Source organism: Meles meles, chromosome 2, assembly GCF_922984935.1.
Source record: "Meles meles chromosome 2, mMelMel3.1 paternal haplotype, whole genome shotgun sequence".
NCBI lineage: Eukaryota > Metazoa > Chordata > Mammalia > Carnivora > Mustelidae > Meles > Meles meles.
Window position 1 is genome coordinate 97382737 of NC_060067.1, and position 15156 is coordinate 97397892.

Sequence of the window (15156 nt, forward strand, 5' to 3'; positions counted from 1 at the left end):
CTGTGTCAACACCTAGCGTCGCCGAGATGAAATGGTTGCGCGCCTCACGCTCCCACCCGGGGCACCGCGGCTCGCCGGTCGGCTTGGAGCGGTTTCTAGTGCCCCGCGCCCACAACAGGGCACTATCCCCTGGCAGCTCACGATTTACCCCGCACCTTTCCGCTAAATCATCCCCAGATTTAGGCGGCAGCTTAATAACGAGTTTAACTGGGTAATTTTGACGTCTCGCCTCATTCACCTAAACCCTCTCCAGGCTTCTCTCTCGTACATCCTCCTCCACCCACCTGGTCTCTTCCTAGACGGGTTTGCGCGAGTGTGAGACCTAGGGCGGGAGAGCGAGATCCACGAACGCGCAGGGTTGGGAGTCGCTAGAGGGAGGTGTGGGACCGGCGAGGAGGGGGCTTCGTAAGGGAAGGGGGCTGGCAGGCGGAGAGAGTAGTGGGAAGAGGCGGGAGGGGGTAGGAGGCGGAGGGCTGGGGACGGCGGACTAGGCTTCGCCCCATCAGAGCGCTCTTTCTCTCGCCGCTCAGTCTCGAGGCGGCGTGGACTCGTGGGGGAGCGTCAGGCAGCCGAGGTGCCCGCGGGAGGCAGGCCGGCCCTGGGCGCGCACGCTCGGCCGAGCCCCGGCGCGCCCGGCGCCCGCGCCTGCTGACAGCTGCAGCTGGGCTCGAGCTGTCCGCTTGCAGCTACTCGGCCTCCGCCCCCTCGGGCTCCCTCCTCTCCGCCCTTACCCCTCCAGCCCCGGTGCGCTAGTTTCGCAACTGCTTGCCTCTCGCCCCGTGCCCGGCTGTTTTCCATTTCCCGGCCCTTTCTTCCTGAGTAGTTTGCTCCCAGCATTTGGGGAGAGGGGCTGGAAAGGGGGCGGGGGGAGCGTCCAGAGGAGAAGGCAGCAAGGGCCGGTGGAGGAAGAAGAGGAAGAGAATCGCCGGACCTTGGGGAGGCGACCCCACACCACCCTTTCTGGTCATCTCCCCTCCCGCCCCGCCCCTGCGCACACTCCCTCCCGGGCGAGCTACTTTCGTACGAGGAAAGTGAGGGCGGCCCTGGGTGACAGCGCCGCGGGGCCAGTCCCGGGGAAGCCGCGCGTCTGTTCAAGTCTTGTCTGCCACGCTCCCAGCCAGGGACCGAGGATGGCTTCGACCACAACCTGCACCAGGTTCACGGACGAGTATCAGCTTTTCGAGGAGCTCGGAAAGTAAGCCTGCATCTGCACGTCCCCTTTCCAGCAGAGGGCGGGTCGCGTTACCCCCGACCCACCGGCCTCCCGCGTGGGGCGAGGGAGTTTGGGAGACCAGAGGAGAGGGAGGAGGGCCAGTGGTGTGGCAGCCTTGAGAAAGGTGCTGGTTTAGCAAGAGGAGGGGACGGAGACGGTGAAGAAACCCTTCACCCCGGCTGTGGCCGATTCCGATAATCCTAAACCCACCTTCTCCCGCTCCCCCACCCTCTTGCACTAGAGACTTAGTGGATTTACGATCCCTGCAGTTGTAGATGTCATCCTGAGAAGTGTGCGAGCGTGTGTGTGTGTGTGTATGTAGAGGAAACAAGAACCCATGTAAAATGCAACATAGATCATGTTTTCTGTAAATAGAGATGCCTCCTGGTTAGCCGGCGTGTCGGCCGTAGGACCCACGTACGGATGAGAACTCACTGCCACAGACGGTGCCATATTTATTGATGCCGAAAGTTCAACTTGGCGTAGAGTCTATTTCGCATCCAGTAGTTGTTCTGTCCAGGAAAAGGGTCACCTAAAGGAACTCGACCCCCCCCCCCGCCCCCTATCCACAATTATTCTTTGTAACAGATTATTCGCTCCATCATCATCCTTCCTACGATTTCCATATACCTCTTGGCATTCTCTGGGAGGATTTATTTATACAGGCAGCGGAAAAGACTTGGAGACCGAGAGAAAGCTTCCCAAGGGTAGCCTAGCGTTGTATAAAACGACCTCCTACACTCAACTGGCAGAACTACTCCGAGAATTTAAGGAAGGGGACCGGAGACCTCCTGAGGACCTTGTGCTTAGGGACCTAGGGGCCAAATCGTGAATGTTGATTTATGTAGCATCCAACCTAAACCCAATTCCTCTATCGCTAGTGCCAACTATTACTTATGAAAGGGGTGCGTTCATATATATGTGGTTGTTTTATACAATTCATGAAAATGTAATTATCCTTTAAATGTAATGAAAATTATATCCTTATATATATGTTGTCTGCTGTTAAAACATGGAGAATATGTCGGAAGAGCAGCTTAATTCAAATCTCTCCCTTCCCCCAGCTCAAAACAGGGCACAGAGAAATCACCATATCAGGATTTGTTAAACCACACAAATAGTCCCAAGATTTATATTTTAATGAAAACAATCGCCATACTTACTTACTCAGAGCCATATTAATTTTTTTTTTTTGGTAACAAAATAAATGGGCAGCAGATTTTTGCTGCTCCTCCTCAGCCATGCTCTTTGCAGGGTTTCCTTCTCTTTTCTTTCTTTTATTTTCTTTTTCTTTTTTTTCACAGAGCATTTGGTGCTGTGTGAGTGTGAATTGTAAAATGTTTTCAAATTTCATGTGCAAACAAGAGCCGTCGTAATTGGCAGTTCCTTTAATTTCGTTGATTAATAATGTGTGCTCCCAGTTAAATAAAATTTACTTTTATTCTTCAACATTAAAGAAGGTTTGGGTTTCCAGGAAGAATCGTTCATTTTCTGGATATTACTGTAGTGCACTGATATTTTACAAATCACTAAATGCAATAAAAATGCTCAGATTGCTATAATTTTTTAAAAGGATATCAGAGCTGATTATATTGATGACATGCTAATTATTGGTTTTCAGGGGGGCTTTCTCAGTGGTGAGAAGATGTATGAAAATCCCTACTGGACAAGAATATGCTGCCAAAATTATCAACACCAAAAAGCTTTCTGCTAGGGGTGGGTATTTTCAACCACATATACAGTATATGTTAATTTGTCATGTTGATGTTGGTTCTGTTGTCTGTAGATATATAGTTCTAACTGAACTGTGGACTTAGGTGTCCTATTACGTTTTGAGATTATTTCCTTCCTGAATGCCTCTTGATATGTATAGTTTAAAAGTAAGTGAACACAAAGAATTTTAACAACAAATAATTACAACTGTCCTATGAGCAGTACCATACATAACTCTATTTTAAAGCAAATAAGTGTCACTAAGTGCATTTTGCCTTTAGCTCTGCTGTGAAATAACTTTCAGAAATACCCTGGAATGGAAAAATGTAAGTCTCACAACTGTCATTATTCTCTTTTGCTTTTAAGAGGAAAAATAGGTCACAGCTCAGTTGAATCATATTTCAGTTGTAGTTACACTTGAACTTAATTCATCAAGGTATATTTAACAGTAATAGCTTTGGGAGGAAAAATTTATCATTACTATGTTCTAGGAAGTTCAGCTTGATTTTCTTTTTCTGTATGCAGTCCAGACCTTTACTGGGTCTTCCGCATTAAGCCTTCTCATGGACTCCTGTAATGTATTTTACACATGTTTTATAGCCACAGAGATAATTCTTATCATAAAATAGCTGTTGACATACGCAAAAAAACTTGAAGGGACCTCAATGCATTCTTTCTATTTTGTTGAACTCATGTGAAAGTACTTACACTGAAATGTTAGGCATTCTAATTATTGTGAGCACGTGTCTGAGGTATTTCCATGGGAATTTATGGTTTAATGAAATTTAAATGAAACTAAAATGAACAAAATGCCACAGTATAAGCCCATTTCGGTGACCTGGTTTATTTTAAGTAATGAGAGAAGAAATCCTATTAGGGTTAGACTGCCTCATTTAATTTGTCTTCTAAAAAGTCCTGCTTCATAGTATCTTGGTATCCTTGAGTTTGATCTGTGCCATGATCCCCCACCCCCATTGTTACAAATTCTACTTTTAGCAAATACTTGAGGTTTAGATTGGCATTTCAGTTTATTCATTTGAGTGAGATTTTGTTGTGATTTCCTTCATCCGATTTTAACAGTATTCTGAGGAAAATCTATGTGCTGAACTAACTAGTACCATAGCTTCACAGCTTGAGAACTAATGAGAAACACGTTGTTCTTGATTATGTTCCCCTTTCCCTTTTCTCCCCAGTCAAAAGGAGTTGCTAAACTATAAATGACATTTTAGTTTTTAAAAAGAAAAAAATGAAAATGTGTAATTCTTTCAGTGCTTATATGTTTTCTTCCTGTTTGCCAGGTACTTTTGGCAAGAGTAGGGATATCAGTTCTTTTGGAGGCATTACGACCTCCATCTGAAATCTCTTAGTGGCTTTAGACTTTCTCTCAAAACAAATCAATCTTGTGCTTCACTTTTACTGATTCCCTTAATTAGAGTCATCCCTCTTCATCTACCCTAATTCATACTTCCTATATCAGAAAGGCAAATACACGTGTCTCTGCTCACATATATTTCATTTTCCTTTCTTCTGCCTCCGGTCTATGGAAGATAAGTCTTCTCTAACCTGATGGGAGTCCTTCTTCCTGCCAGTGTTCCTCACCTGCTTATATTCTGCTTTAAAGAATATCTACACCCAAAGCCACCTTGCCTCAACTGGATTCAATGATTCCAATTACATTTAGGAAAAGTAATTAGGGTGAAGTACTAGAAGACATGGTTCTTCTCCTCCTCCAGTTTTCTTTCCTTGTGACGGATTTTGGGCAAGTTTCTTAACCTGCCTATGTTAACCCTTCTGAGGAGTGAGGTGGTAAAGAAGCAGGTGTTGGAACTAAATACCTGGGTTTAAATTCTGATTCTCCTCCCTATTAGCTGTGTAATCTTGGGCAATTTATGTATTTTTTTTAAAGATTTTATTTATTTATTTGACACAGAGAGAGAGAGAGAGATCACAAGTAGCCAGAGAGACAGGCAGAGAGAGAGGGGGAAGCAGGCTCCCTGCTGAGCAGAAAGCCCGATTCGATTCGGGGCTTGATCCCAAGATCCTGAGATCATGACCTGGGCTGAAGGCAGAGGCTTAACCCATTGAGCCACCCAGGCGCCCCAATTTATGTATTTTTGATGAGCCTTCATTTTCTCATCTGTAGAATGGAGTAATAATGTTACCCTTCCTCTTTTAGGGTTTGTGAGGAGTGAATTAATATGGTATAGAAGAACATCTGGCACATAATATGTCTTCACTGGATATTAGCTGTTATTATTATCTCTTGGGTTGTTGTAAAGATCAGATGAGATTACTTACATGAAAGAATGTGAAAATTATAAATCCAGGGGCAGCCTTGATTTAGCTGTGAGAACCCAATTTGAATCTTGGCTTTACTACTTCGTGTGTAAATTTGGTTTAGTCACTTAACTTTTCTTGATCTCAGGTTCTTCATCATTAAATGGGGCAGAAGTATTCATAGTGTAGCATGGGTTGTTTTGAGGATTCAGTGAATTTTATGAGAATCACTTCTTAATTGCAAAGTACTGAGTCAGTTTTACCTATTACTGCTCCCTTGTAAAATGTTACAGTACATTCCCGCAAAATGTTCAATTTATTTTATCAACACAATAATTAGAGCTGCTTATAGCCTATTTATACTTTAAATGTGTCGTTTGTTTAAACTATACCCGTATTACGTTATAAACTCTTAAAACAAGCTTTCATTTTTTAGTGTAACATTTCACAGCATTGAATACATAGGTGGGGCTCAGTACAGAGTGACTAGGATCAAATGTGCCTATTAAATGGTTTGTAAATAAGTTAAATACTTAGTTTATCCCTAAGAACAACCAAATACTAGATGTAATCTATAAAGTAGTATATTAAGAGCATATGCTTTAAAATATGAACATTCCTTTAAAAACACTCCCTTCTCAGAATATAATAATCATTAAAATGATCTTTGCAGAAAAAATTTTAAGATAATACATTTACAGGGAAATTAGAATGATATGTAAATTAGCATACTTAATTTTCCTTAACATACTGATTTTTTTTCTTTTGACTGCACTTAGCAGTTTTTGTAGAGCATGTAATTGTTTGTACAAATTTTTGTTTGTGTTATTTAAAATACCATGCCTTTGTAAACCTAAGCTTTAAGCCTGTTTGTTTTTTAAAGACCAGGTAGGTCCTCCAACTCAAATAATGTTCTTTAAATGTAGCATTACAACTTAAAAGGAAAGACCATTGTCAATACATTTAAGACCATGAGGGATTGCCAAAAATTTGGCTATCTTCCTGCACAAATTTGCACATCCAACTATACTGTCACCCAGGCATTTTTCTGTGCCTAGATGTTAATGGATTTCCAGCAGACAGTTTCAGTTGCATTTCCTCTCAGCTGTTAGTCACACAAACCATATTTGGGAGACTCAGAGTCTGTTGAAGAATTTCTTCCCTTTTACATTAACACGTGCGTGGACAGAGCATTCATTATATGATACTGATCAGATCAAGTACACTGATATATAATTTGGCTTGTTTTAAAAATAATGTAGAAAAGTTTCAAATATTTTATATGAAATTTCTGTCTTAAGTTTTTCATTAGCTGGGATTAGAAGGCATACTTAATAAGTGGTGGTTAGTGATGATAGAATTTTTTCTCTTATTTTTACCATGGGAAGTGGAAATCGTATCATTTTTGTTCCAGACAATTAGTTTGGTACTTCACAAATGCTAATTTGCTCTGCGGTTTTGATATTTTGTTGATTTTGACATGTTTATAACTGTAATGTATTTGTCAAGTTATGTGGAATCAATGAAGGGTTGTGATTGCAGTTCAGAATCCAGTGGACTGCTGGTTCTGATGGAAGATGTCATTAGAAATAGTATTTGTGATTTATTTCAAATTTTAAAGGCTTCCTTTGGTAAAAGATTTTTTATGGTAGTAATGACTTCTTGATGTTCATTTTACAATGTAATTTTTGATCATTAGAAAGCACTTTTTATTACATGGGGTCTGATATGCCACAAGTCATTGTATTTGTAAAAGGTAAACTACAATAGAAGCTTTAAAATAGTTTACCCTATTACAAAGATATTTTAACTCTACTCCTTTGGTAAAGTTAAAAAAAATTTCATTTTATATTTCTGTAATACTTCATAGATACAACACAATTAAATCATTTGGAATTCGTTGATTTTCTGGTTTTGTTAATTCCCAAATTGATGATCTTAGTAGACTATGAATCAGGACTTTTAAAAACTACTTGACCATATACACCAAATTAGGTCTCCTCTGTGAAATCTGAATGTTGCATATTGTCCTCAAATAGTCTTTTTTTACTTTATAATAATAGAGACGTCAATAACTAACTTTTGTTACTTTTTTTCTTCCTTGGCATCCAGGCAGTCAAGAAATTACTGCAGCTTTTCAGCCTCGTAGTTACTTGTTTTAAATTGGAAGCAGAACTGAGATGTTAAAGATGAATCAGATTGTTCTGATTACACATTATTGATTTGGCAGTTTGGAGCTAATTGGGCAAATTAATATTTTTGAAAGTTTCTTGGTTTGAGCAGTGTTTTAAGAAAAAACTAGTAAATTATTTTTATTTTTGCATATGGAATTTCTACAGCTCTTTAATTACTGGGCCCCAAAGTGGCATGTATCATTTTTAGCATTTAGTGTCCTTTAGTTATGTTTAGTCATATTTGCATTATTATGTAGGTTTTAATATTAGATATCTATTTTCCTCTTTTGGTGAATGAGAGCATTATTGGTATTCCAACTGGTTAGGAGATAAAAATGTATATCTGCATTTTTAGGAAATAATAAACTTTTCTGTATTCCAGCATTATTCAGATAGGCAAACTTAATAAAGAGTAGGTTGTCAGATGCCTCACTGTGATATTAATAACTAGTGTCAACTGATCATGCAGTAGGAATTGAACACCTGGTGAAGAACCTTCATTGTTTATACAATTAGATTAGTACTTTTCATTTCCCTTGAAATATTGAATCAACTCAGTATAAAAATTAAAATTTAGTAGTAAATTTTTATGAGCCCTTTTAAGGTTAATAATCATGAATTGTTATAAAGCACACACTGGGATTGTCTTAGGCATTTAACTTCATTAAGTGCTAAGTACAATTTGTTAAGTAGAATTTTATTTAATTTTTAAAAGTCTTTCTTGGGCTGATACCGAGGCAGACCAGCTCTTAGTGTCTCTAGGATTGAGTTGGCATTTTCTTTTTTTTTTAACATCTGTTCCTCTGCATTTATTAGCGTATGGTGTACACAGTATTTCTTATTATTGACAATTAGTTAATGATTTTTTAGTAAATTGTGCAGCTATACATTAAGTGGAGTCTTAGCAATATTTTTATTCTAAACAAAAAAACCTTTGTAGTAATTTACATTTCATACTACTTTATAGATTATTAAACATATTCACTTCTGTGACCTTATTTTATATATTTTTATTTATAAATATTGAATGAATACAGTAGGCAGAGTGTTAGGAAAAGTAAGTCTATTTACACAAATAGACATCATAGATGACATAAATGGTTTAAGTCTAGCATGAATAAAGTGCTATTGATTTTCAAAGGAGGGAAAGATTATTTCTGCCTCAAGAGGTGATAAAAGGCTTTTATATAATATGGATTTAAATAAAATTTTAAAACTATAATGCAGATAGGGTTCAAGTACTGAAGTCTAAATAAACAATTTGGTGAGATTATTCAGGGTCTTTCGTAAAAAGGATTATCTCTTACACATCTTTTATTTTCTCAGTGCAACATATAGAATCAAGTATTTCTTTGGGAAAATAGAGTTCCAACTTGTGAGAGAAGATAGTGTTTTCATTGCTACAGTAACTTAAAATCAAATTGAAGTTTGACAGTCCCTCCATGCTGTTTTCTGGAAGGAAAACAGTGTGGTGAAAAATCTTATTAAAACATTAAGAAAATGATTACAGAAGAATTAAGTGTTTTGGTAAATTCAGTTAACTGATTGAAAATATCTTAATACACAGTAAGTTCCTAGGATTACGCTTTCTAAATGTTTCAATTTTTGCTGAAAAGAGAAACTCAGTCCTTAACCAAAGCACAGAGTTACTCAGGCATTCTGTTTCTCCCGGCTCAACTTGTTTAACCAGTGAAGAATGGAAGACAAATGTTTGTTGTTTTTTGTTTCTTCTTAGAGAACACTGTTGTATGTGTCAAATTCATACAGAAAAGTGGCAAGTGAGAGAAAAATATAAAACTGTGAAGTTTTATAAATATTTTATAAAATTTATAAATTATAAAACTTGACAGTTTTATATTTGTTGGAAAAATAACTTAAGTGCAGTAAGTCATATAAAGGTATATAGATAATATTGTCATGTAATATTTATGTACTAATTATTCTACCTAAGAGTCTCTTCTCTTTTTTTAGTTAGATTATATAGGGATTAAAAATTTTTTATTACATAACATCTTAAAAATGAAATTGTTTTATATATTATGAAACAGCGAGTACCCAATAAACCTCTAATAGCTAGAGTATTCCCTCTACTTTTAAAGCTACCTGTATGTCCCTTTCTGATTCCCATCTCTTGCCTTGCTCCAGGAGTTAATCACTATTTCTTACTTTTTAAGGAGAGAAATCTCTTTTTATTTCTCCATGCCCTGGAACTTTTTAATTAATTGGTTGATTTCACTTGGCCAATCAATTACCAGTGGAAAATCTATGCTCTCATTATCTAGGTATATTTAATTGTCTTGTATATGTATATATATTGTACATGCATAAATTTATGAAATAAACTGCATTAATTCCCATATTAGTATATAATTTTATTCTATTCCTTAAGGTTAGGGAAGGTGTAAATTATTTGGAATTTATTTAGTAATAGGAAATTATTTTCTTCCTATGTCTTTCTGAAGTAATTTCATTAATGATGATGCCTACGCATTGAAATAAAGCAAGAGCAAGTTATATAAAACTACCTTATTAAAGGTAAATAAGTTAGTGAAAATTAGATTTTTATTCTATCTTATAGAGAAGTTGCAGAGCTGAGATATGCCACATCATGCCATTAGTGTTTAAATTAAAATTTTATATCTTGGTAAAGAAATATTTTTGTGATTTTTGGAAACTGTGTTCTGATAACTTGAATTTCTGCTGTGATGTGTATTCATTAGTAATCCAGGCCCAAACTCTACTCCTCCCTGATGAACTCAGTAATTTCCTCCTTCTATGAATGGTGCCATAATTTTCCTGGACTTTCAAGCATGCTTGATTTTCTTTCTCTTCCTTAATGCATCTCAATGCTTTCCATCTCTTCCTTTTTCACCAGTCTAACTTGAGGTCTTTTTTTCTTGCTTCAGCTCTTTTAAACAGCTTCCTAAACAGGTTTTCCAGCTGATGGTTTCCACGTTTTTAAAATTCATTTATTCAGTTCATCATTAAACCTTTCAGTACACACTGTGCTGGGCATCTTGATAAATTGTAGGGATACAGAGGTGAAAAGATAGAGATCTGCCCTCAAGTACTTTGTGGTCTATTAGTGTGGATGGTCACTTGGCAAGTACAGTATAGTTTTTGAGGACTATAATAGAATTATGCACAGGGCTTTCATGTAGATACAGGCTGAAGGAGGTTGTTGTCACACATTTCTTGAAGAGATGTGTGAGATTGTGTTTTTGAATGGCAATTGAGCCTGGCAGAGGAGGGAGAAATGGTTGTCCAGGCAAAGTAAGCAGCCTGTTTAGAGGAAGGGAGAGCATTCTGGCTCCACCCTCCAGAAGAGTGAGTACAACTAGTGCTGTTGAAATTCTTAAGACGCTGCTGCCTCCATGATGCTGTCTCTAACTCATTCTCTACCTTTCCTTTCCTTCTTTAGGCCAAAGTGATTCTTTTCCTACTCCTTTGAATAGCTTTTTCATGTTTCTTAAGCAGCTGATCACATTTCTCCTTTTGTATTTTAGTTATATATGTTGTAGATTTCAAACATCTTGTGGACATTTTTAAGCTTATCTTTGAATCTGTGTGCCTGGTACCGTAATAACAATATTGAAGATACTTGTAAATGTTTGTTGGATGCTGGACAAAATAATGAGTAAGCAAATAACATTCTGTCTCCAGAACTACACATATGCTTAATACAGAGAGACCTGTGACAGAGAAAGTAAGTGAAAATTGAGTTAAGGTTTCATGTCAAATGGGATACAGTAACTCTATAAAATAATTTTTAATCCATAAATTATTTCATTGGTTCCTTGATGACAAATTATGCTTTGTTGGAAAGAGTATATAATAAGTTTTTGAGCAACTATATGTAAATTCTTATTGCTTTTTTTTTTAACCATGTAATGTAAAGTGGCTTAATAATAAGGAGTTAACATTTTCATGGTCTGTGTGTCCATTAGTACCACTTCAGTAATGCCAGATTCATGCTATCATTAAATTATTTTAAGTGTTTGGATTTTTAGGTTTCTATCCATTCTTCAGAGGTTCTTACTTTTGACTTTTTTTTTTTTTAACTTTATTTATTTATGAGAGAGAGAGAGAGAGAGAGCGAGCGAGCATGAGCAGGGCTTAAGGGCAGAGGGAGAAAGACTCCCCATTGAGCAGGAAGCTGGACGTGGACTCGGCTCAATCCTAGGACTCGGGGATCATGACCTGAGCCTAAGGCAAATGCTTCACCAGCTGAGCCACCCAGGTGCCCCTGACTTATTTTTTAATGAAGCTCATTTAAAAAAGAATTTTGGTGATACTTTATATAGTTTTGGATACACAAATCATAGATATTATTTGTTTTTAGAGAGTATTTGATTTTTTTAGTAAAGGCAGTTGGAGGCCAGCTGTTAGAACTGCTTTGTCTGTCAATTCAGAAACTTGGTGAAAGGACTAGAAAGTGTGCTTTTCAGTATTGGAACTCCCTTAGAACAATATATGTTTTAAAGCACTTATTTCTTTATTAGGGGTTTCACAATTCTATAATTTTATGGTGTATCATATATGTATGTATACATATATGTAATATATATTCACACACATATTTTAAGAAGATATGCTGTTATTTTCATAAAAACATGCAAAATATTTGTAATCATGGTGGAAAAAGTGATTTGTGATTTGTGAAATTAGTTCAGCTGAACATTATGGCCATTTTGTAGAAATTTTATCCATGATGAATTTTATAGTAAAGCAAGTTGTATATGCTTTTATATTAAAGATTATATATACATTAATATTTGCTAGGTGCAGAGAGAATGGTATACTTTGGACATATCTCTGAAATAAATTATTCATTACCAATTTGTATAAGTACATTAAAAATTGTATCATAAAAATATATGTATACTAATTATGCAGTCTGGAGAAATACAGAAAAACAGAAAGAAGACAGCATATTCATTGTTCAGTTTTCCCAGTTACTGTTGAGGTTTGTCTTTTTTTTTAATTGGTCAGAATACTGTACTAAAATATACAGTTCTGTGTCCTGCTTTTTTGCATAATATTTTAAAATTTCTCTATTATTACAAATCTTTTGAATTCTTAACTGAATTATACTTCACTGAGTAAAATATTCATATATTTAGTATTATTACTTTTTTTAAAAATTTTGTCTTTTGGTATGATAACTGACAAAAGAGTTAAACATTGGTGAAACTTTCTCATATTTTTGATTCTTAAGAGATGTTCACAAGGAGAATTAATGGGTTAGAGGATGTAATATTTTTGATGAATTATTGCCAGGTTGCATTTGCAAGTTTAGTTCATTTCTGCTTTTGGGGGATCATGATCTTAAATTTCGGTTTACTCACCTCTTTCAGACCCTCTGTAAACAGAGGTGCAAAGATAAGGTCCATCTCACAGTGAAGTAGATGTGGAATCAAGGAAATTACCATACAGATTGTTGAGTGTCACAATGGAAATGTTTACTCATTCTGAGGTATAAGGACAAAACTGTTGGGTTGGTGAAAGATAAGGGAAGACTTCCTAGAGCACTTGATATTGAACTGGGTTTTGAAAATAACCCGCTTTGAATTTAAAGATGGACAGAAAAAATAAATTAGTAGGAAATTATTTAAAAAATTCATGAGGGGGCACCTGGGTGGGTCAGTCAGTTAAGCATCTGACTCTTGATTTCGGCTCAGGTCATGATCACAGGGTCCTGGGACTGAGCCCCAGGTTGCGCTCCATGCTCAGCTCAGAGTTTGCTTGAGATGCTTTCTTTCTGCCCCTCCCTCCACTCATGTTCTCTCTCTGTCTCATTGAAATAAATGAAATCTTTAAAAAAAAATTATGAGAAGTGAGGTACTCAGGAAGTGTCAGTAAAGAGTGAACTTAAAGAAGATAGATACATACCTTTTTACCCAGAATGACTGATTTATCATGTATAAATTTTCACAAAAGCATGCAAAAAACCTGGTGAAAAGTGATGGAAAGTTCTTTTTGCAGTGAATTATTGAGTACAGCAAGATCTGTTGGAAGGTATTAAATAAGGTGGGTTGTGGGATTTTATAGCCCTGAGTCATTAGGGATGAACAGCTGATAAGAGAGGAATAGCAACTTCTTATCAACCTCACATTTTGTTTTATTTAGCTTTGGGGCAATACCAAAAAAAAAAAAAAAAAAAAACGAAAAAACAAAAAACAGTGACTAAGTGGAAGATAAAGGAGAGGAGGATAATTAGAGTTTTTTTTTAATTTTTTTTTATTATCAACTAGTGTTGTAAAAGTGCCCTAGGAAATCCGATTGGTGTTTATAAACAAGGGAAGTTAGTCTCTGCAGTTGTGATATTAGATTAGTGACTATTGTAAAAAATGTTTGTAGGTTTCTGTTCATAACCAAAAATAAGATATTTAATATTCTCTGCCTGGATTCCTATACAGATATCTATTGAATAAGTGAATGATTTCATGATTCCCAAACTGCATCATTTTAGGATTAATGAATATGCATTTAGGGACCCAGAACATTTAGCACTAAGATTTGTATACATTATTTCCAACTATTGCCTTTTCAAAAAAATTTTTTAAGGAAAGCTCACAATTGCACAGGGAGATTAATTCTGTGATATAATTTAGCACAACCTGGTGCTTTGAAAGTAAGTCATTTATTTCTATCACTAGATAATGGGAATTTACTCATTTACTACTTAGAAGATAACTTCAATTTAAAATTTCTCTTTTTAAGAATATTTTATTTATTTATTTGACAGAGAGAGAGAGTTAACAAGTAGGCAGAGAAGTAGGCAGAGAGAAGGGGAAGCAGGCTCCCCGCTAAGCAGAGAGTCCGATGTGGGGCTCGATCCCAGGATCCTGAGATATTGACCTGAGCTGAAGGCAGAGGCTTAACCCACTGAGCCACTCAGGCGCCCCGATAACTTCAATTTAGATATTTAATCTCCCTAGCTAAGTTCAGTCATGCAGTATATTCTCTCTGTCTTTAAAAGGATCTTACAGCTGTTAAAAAAGCTGTAAGATTTCCCCAGTTTATTAATATTAAGGACTATATAAGCCAAAGGAGGAAATATTGTTTTACTTTCTAATACATAAAATTCTTGGTAGTGTATTTTGGAGTTGAGGTAGGAGCTTTGTTGAGCAGAAAATCTATTCACTTCAAAAGCAGTGATTCAAGGTTGATATAGTCATTAGAATGTAGGTTGGAAAAAATTCTAATTCCAGATTGGTAGCAGAAATTTCAGGGTCAAAGTCTACTGTGTTCTCCTGAGTGTAGATCATTCTCCTGATTTCAGACCATTTTTTCATTCTAGTAGAATTGGAGAGGGCAAAGAAAAAATTGTCAAAAAGTTTGCCTTCTGTAAATAGGGTTGAGACTTACTTTTCTCTAATGTTTGTGTGATCTGGAAATCATTTTTGGAGAAAACCTTTGGGTTGACAGCTTCCTATGCATTTTTACGTTCAGGAAAAGGGCAAACAAAATTGTTAACCTTAAGTTGATTTGAAAGAAGAAATGATATTTTATATTGACAACCAATTACTGGATTGCCCATAGCTTTGTGTCCTTTATTTAGTCCTGATAATCATAGAGTCTGTATTCTGCCAATGACATTATAAAGAGAGGGTCCTAAGGCATGAACAGGGATGGCTGAAGGATCATTGGGATAGTTTATCTTTTAAAATAGTAATGGTTCTTAAAAATGGAGTTCATATTTGTTGAACGTTTGCAAACTTTATTAGGTAGAGACCTTAAGGTATATGTTTGAATAATCCAAATGGAATAAATCCA

At 36.7% G+C, this 15156-nt stretch overlaps 1 protein-coding gene across 19 annotated transcripts in view; it reads left to right on the plus strand.

The window, feature by feature from the left end:
* The first annotated feature begins 493 nt into the window (after positions 1 to 493).
* CAMK2D (calcium/calmodulin dependent protein kinase II delta) overlaps positions 494 to 15156 on the plus strand; it is a 321617-nt gene continuing 306954 nt past the window's right edge. For all 19 annotated transcript variants that reach the window (XM_045991913.1, XM_045991861.1, XM_045991946.1 and 16 more), the window contains exons 1-2: positions 494 to 1195; positions 2835 to 2929. In XM_045991913.1, the coding sequence (XP_045847869.1) occupies positions 1131 to 1195; positions 2835 to 2929 (160 nt within the window). In that variant the 5' untranslated portion in view covers positions 494 to 1130. The remainder of the gene's footprint in view (positions 1196 to 2834; positions 2930 to 15156) is intronic.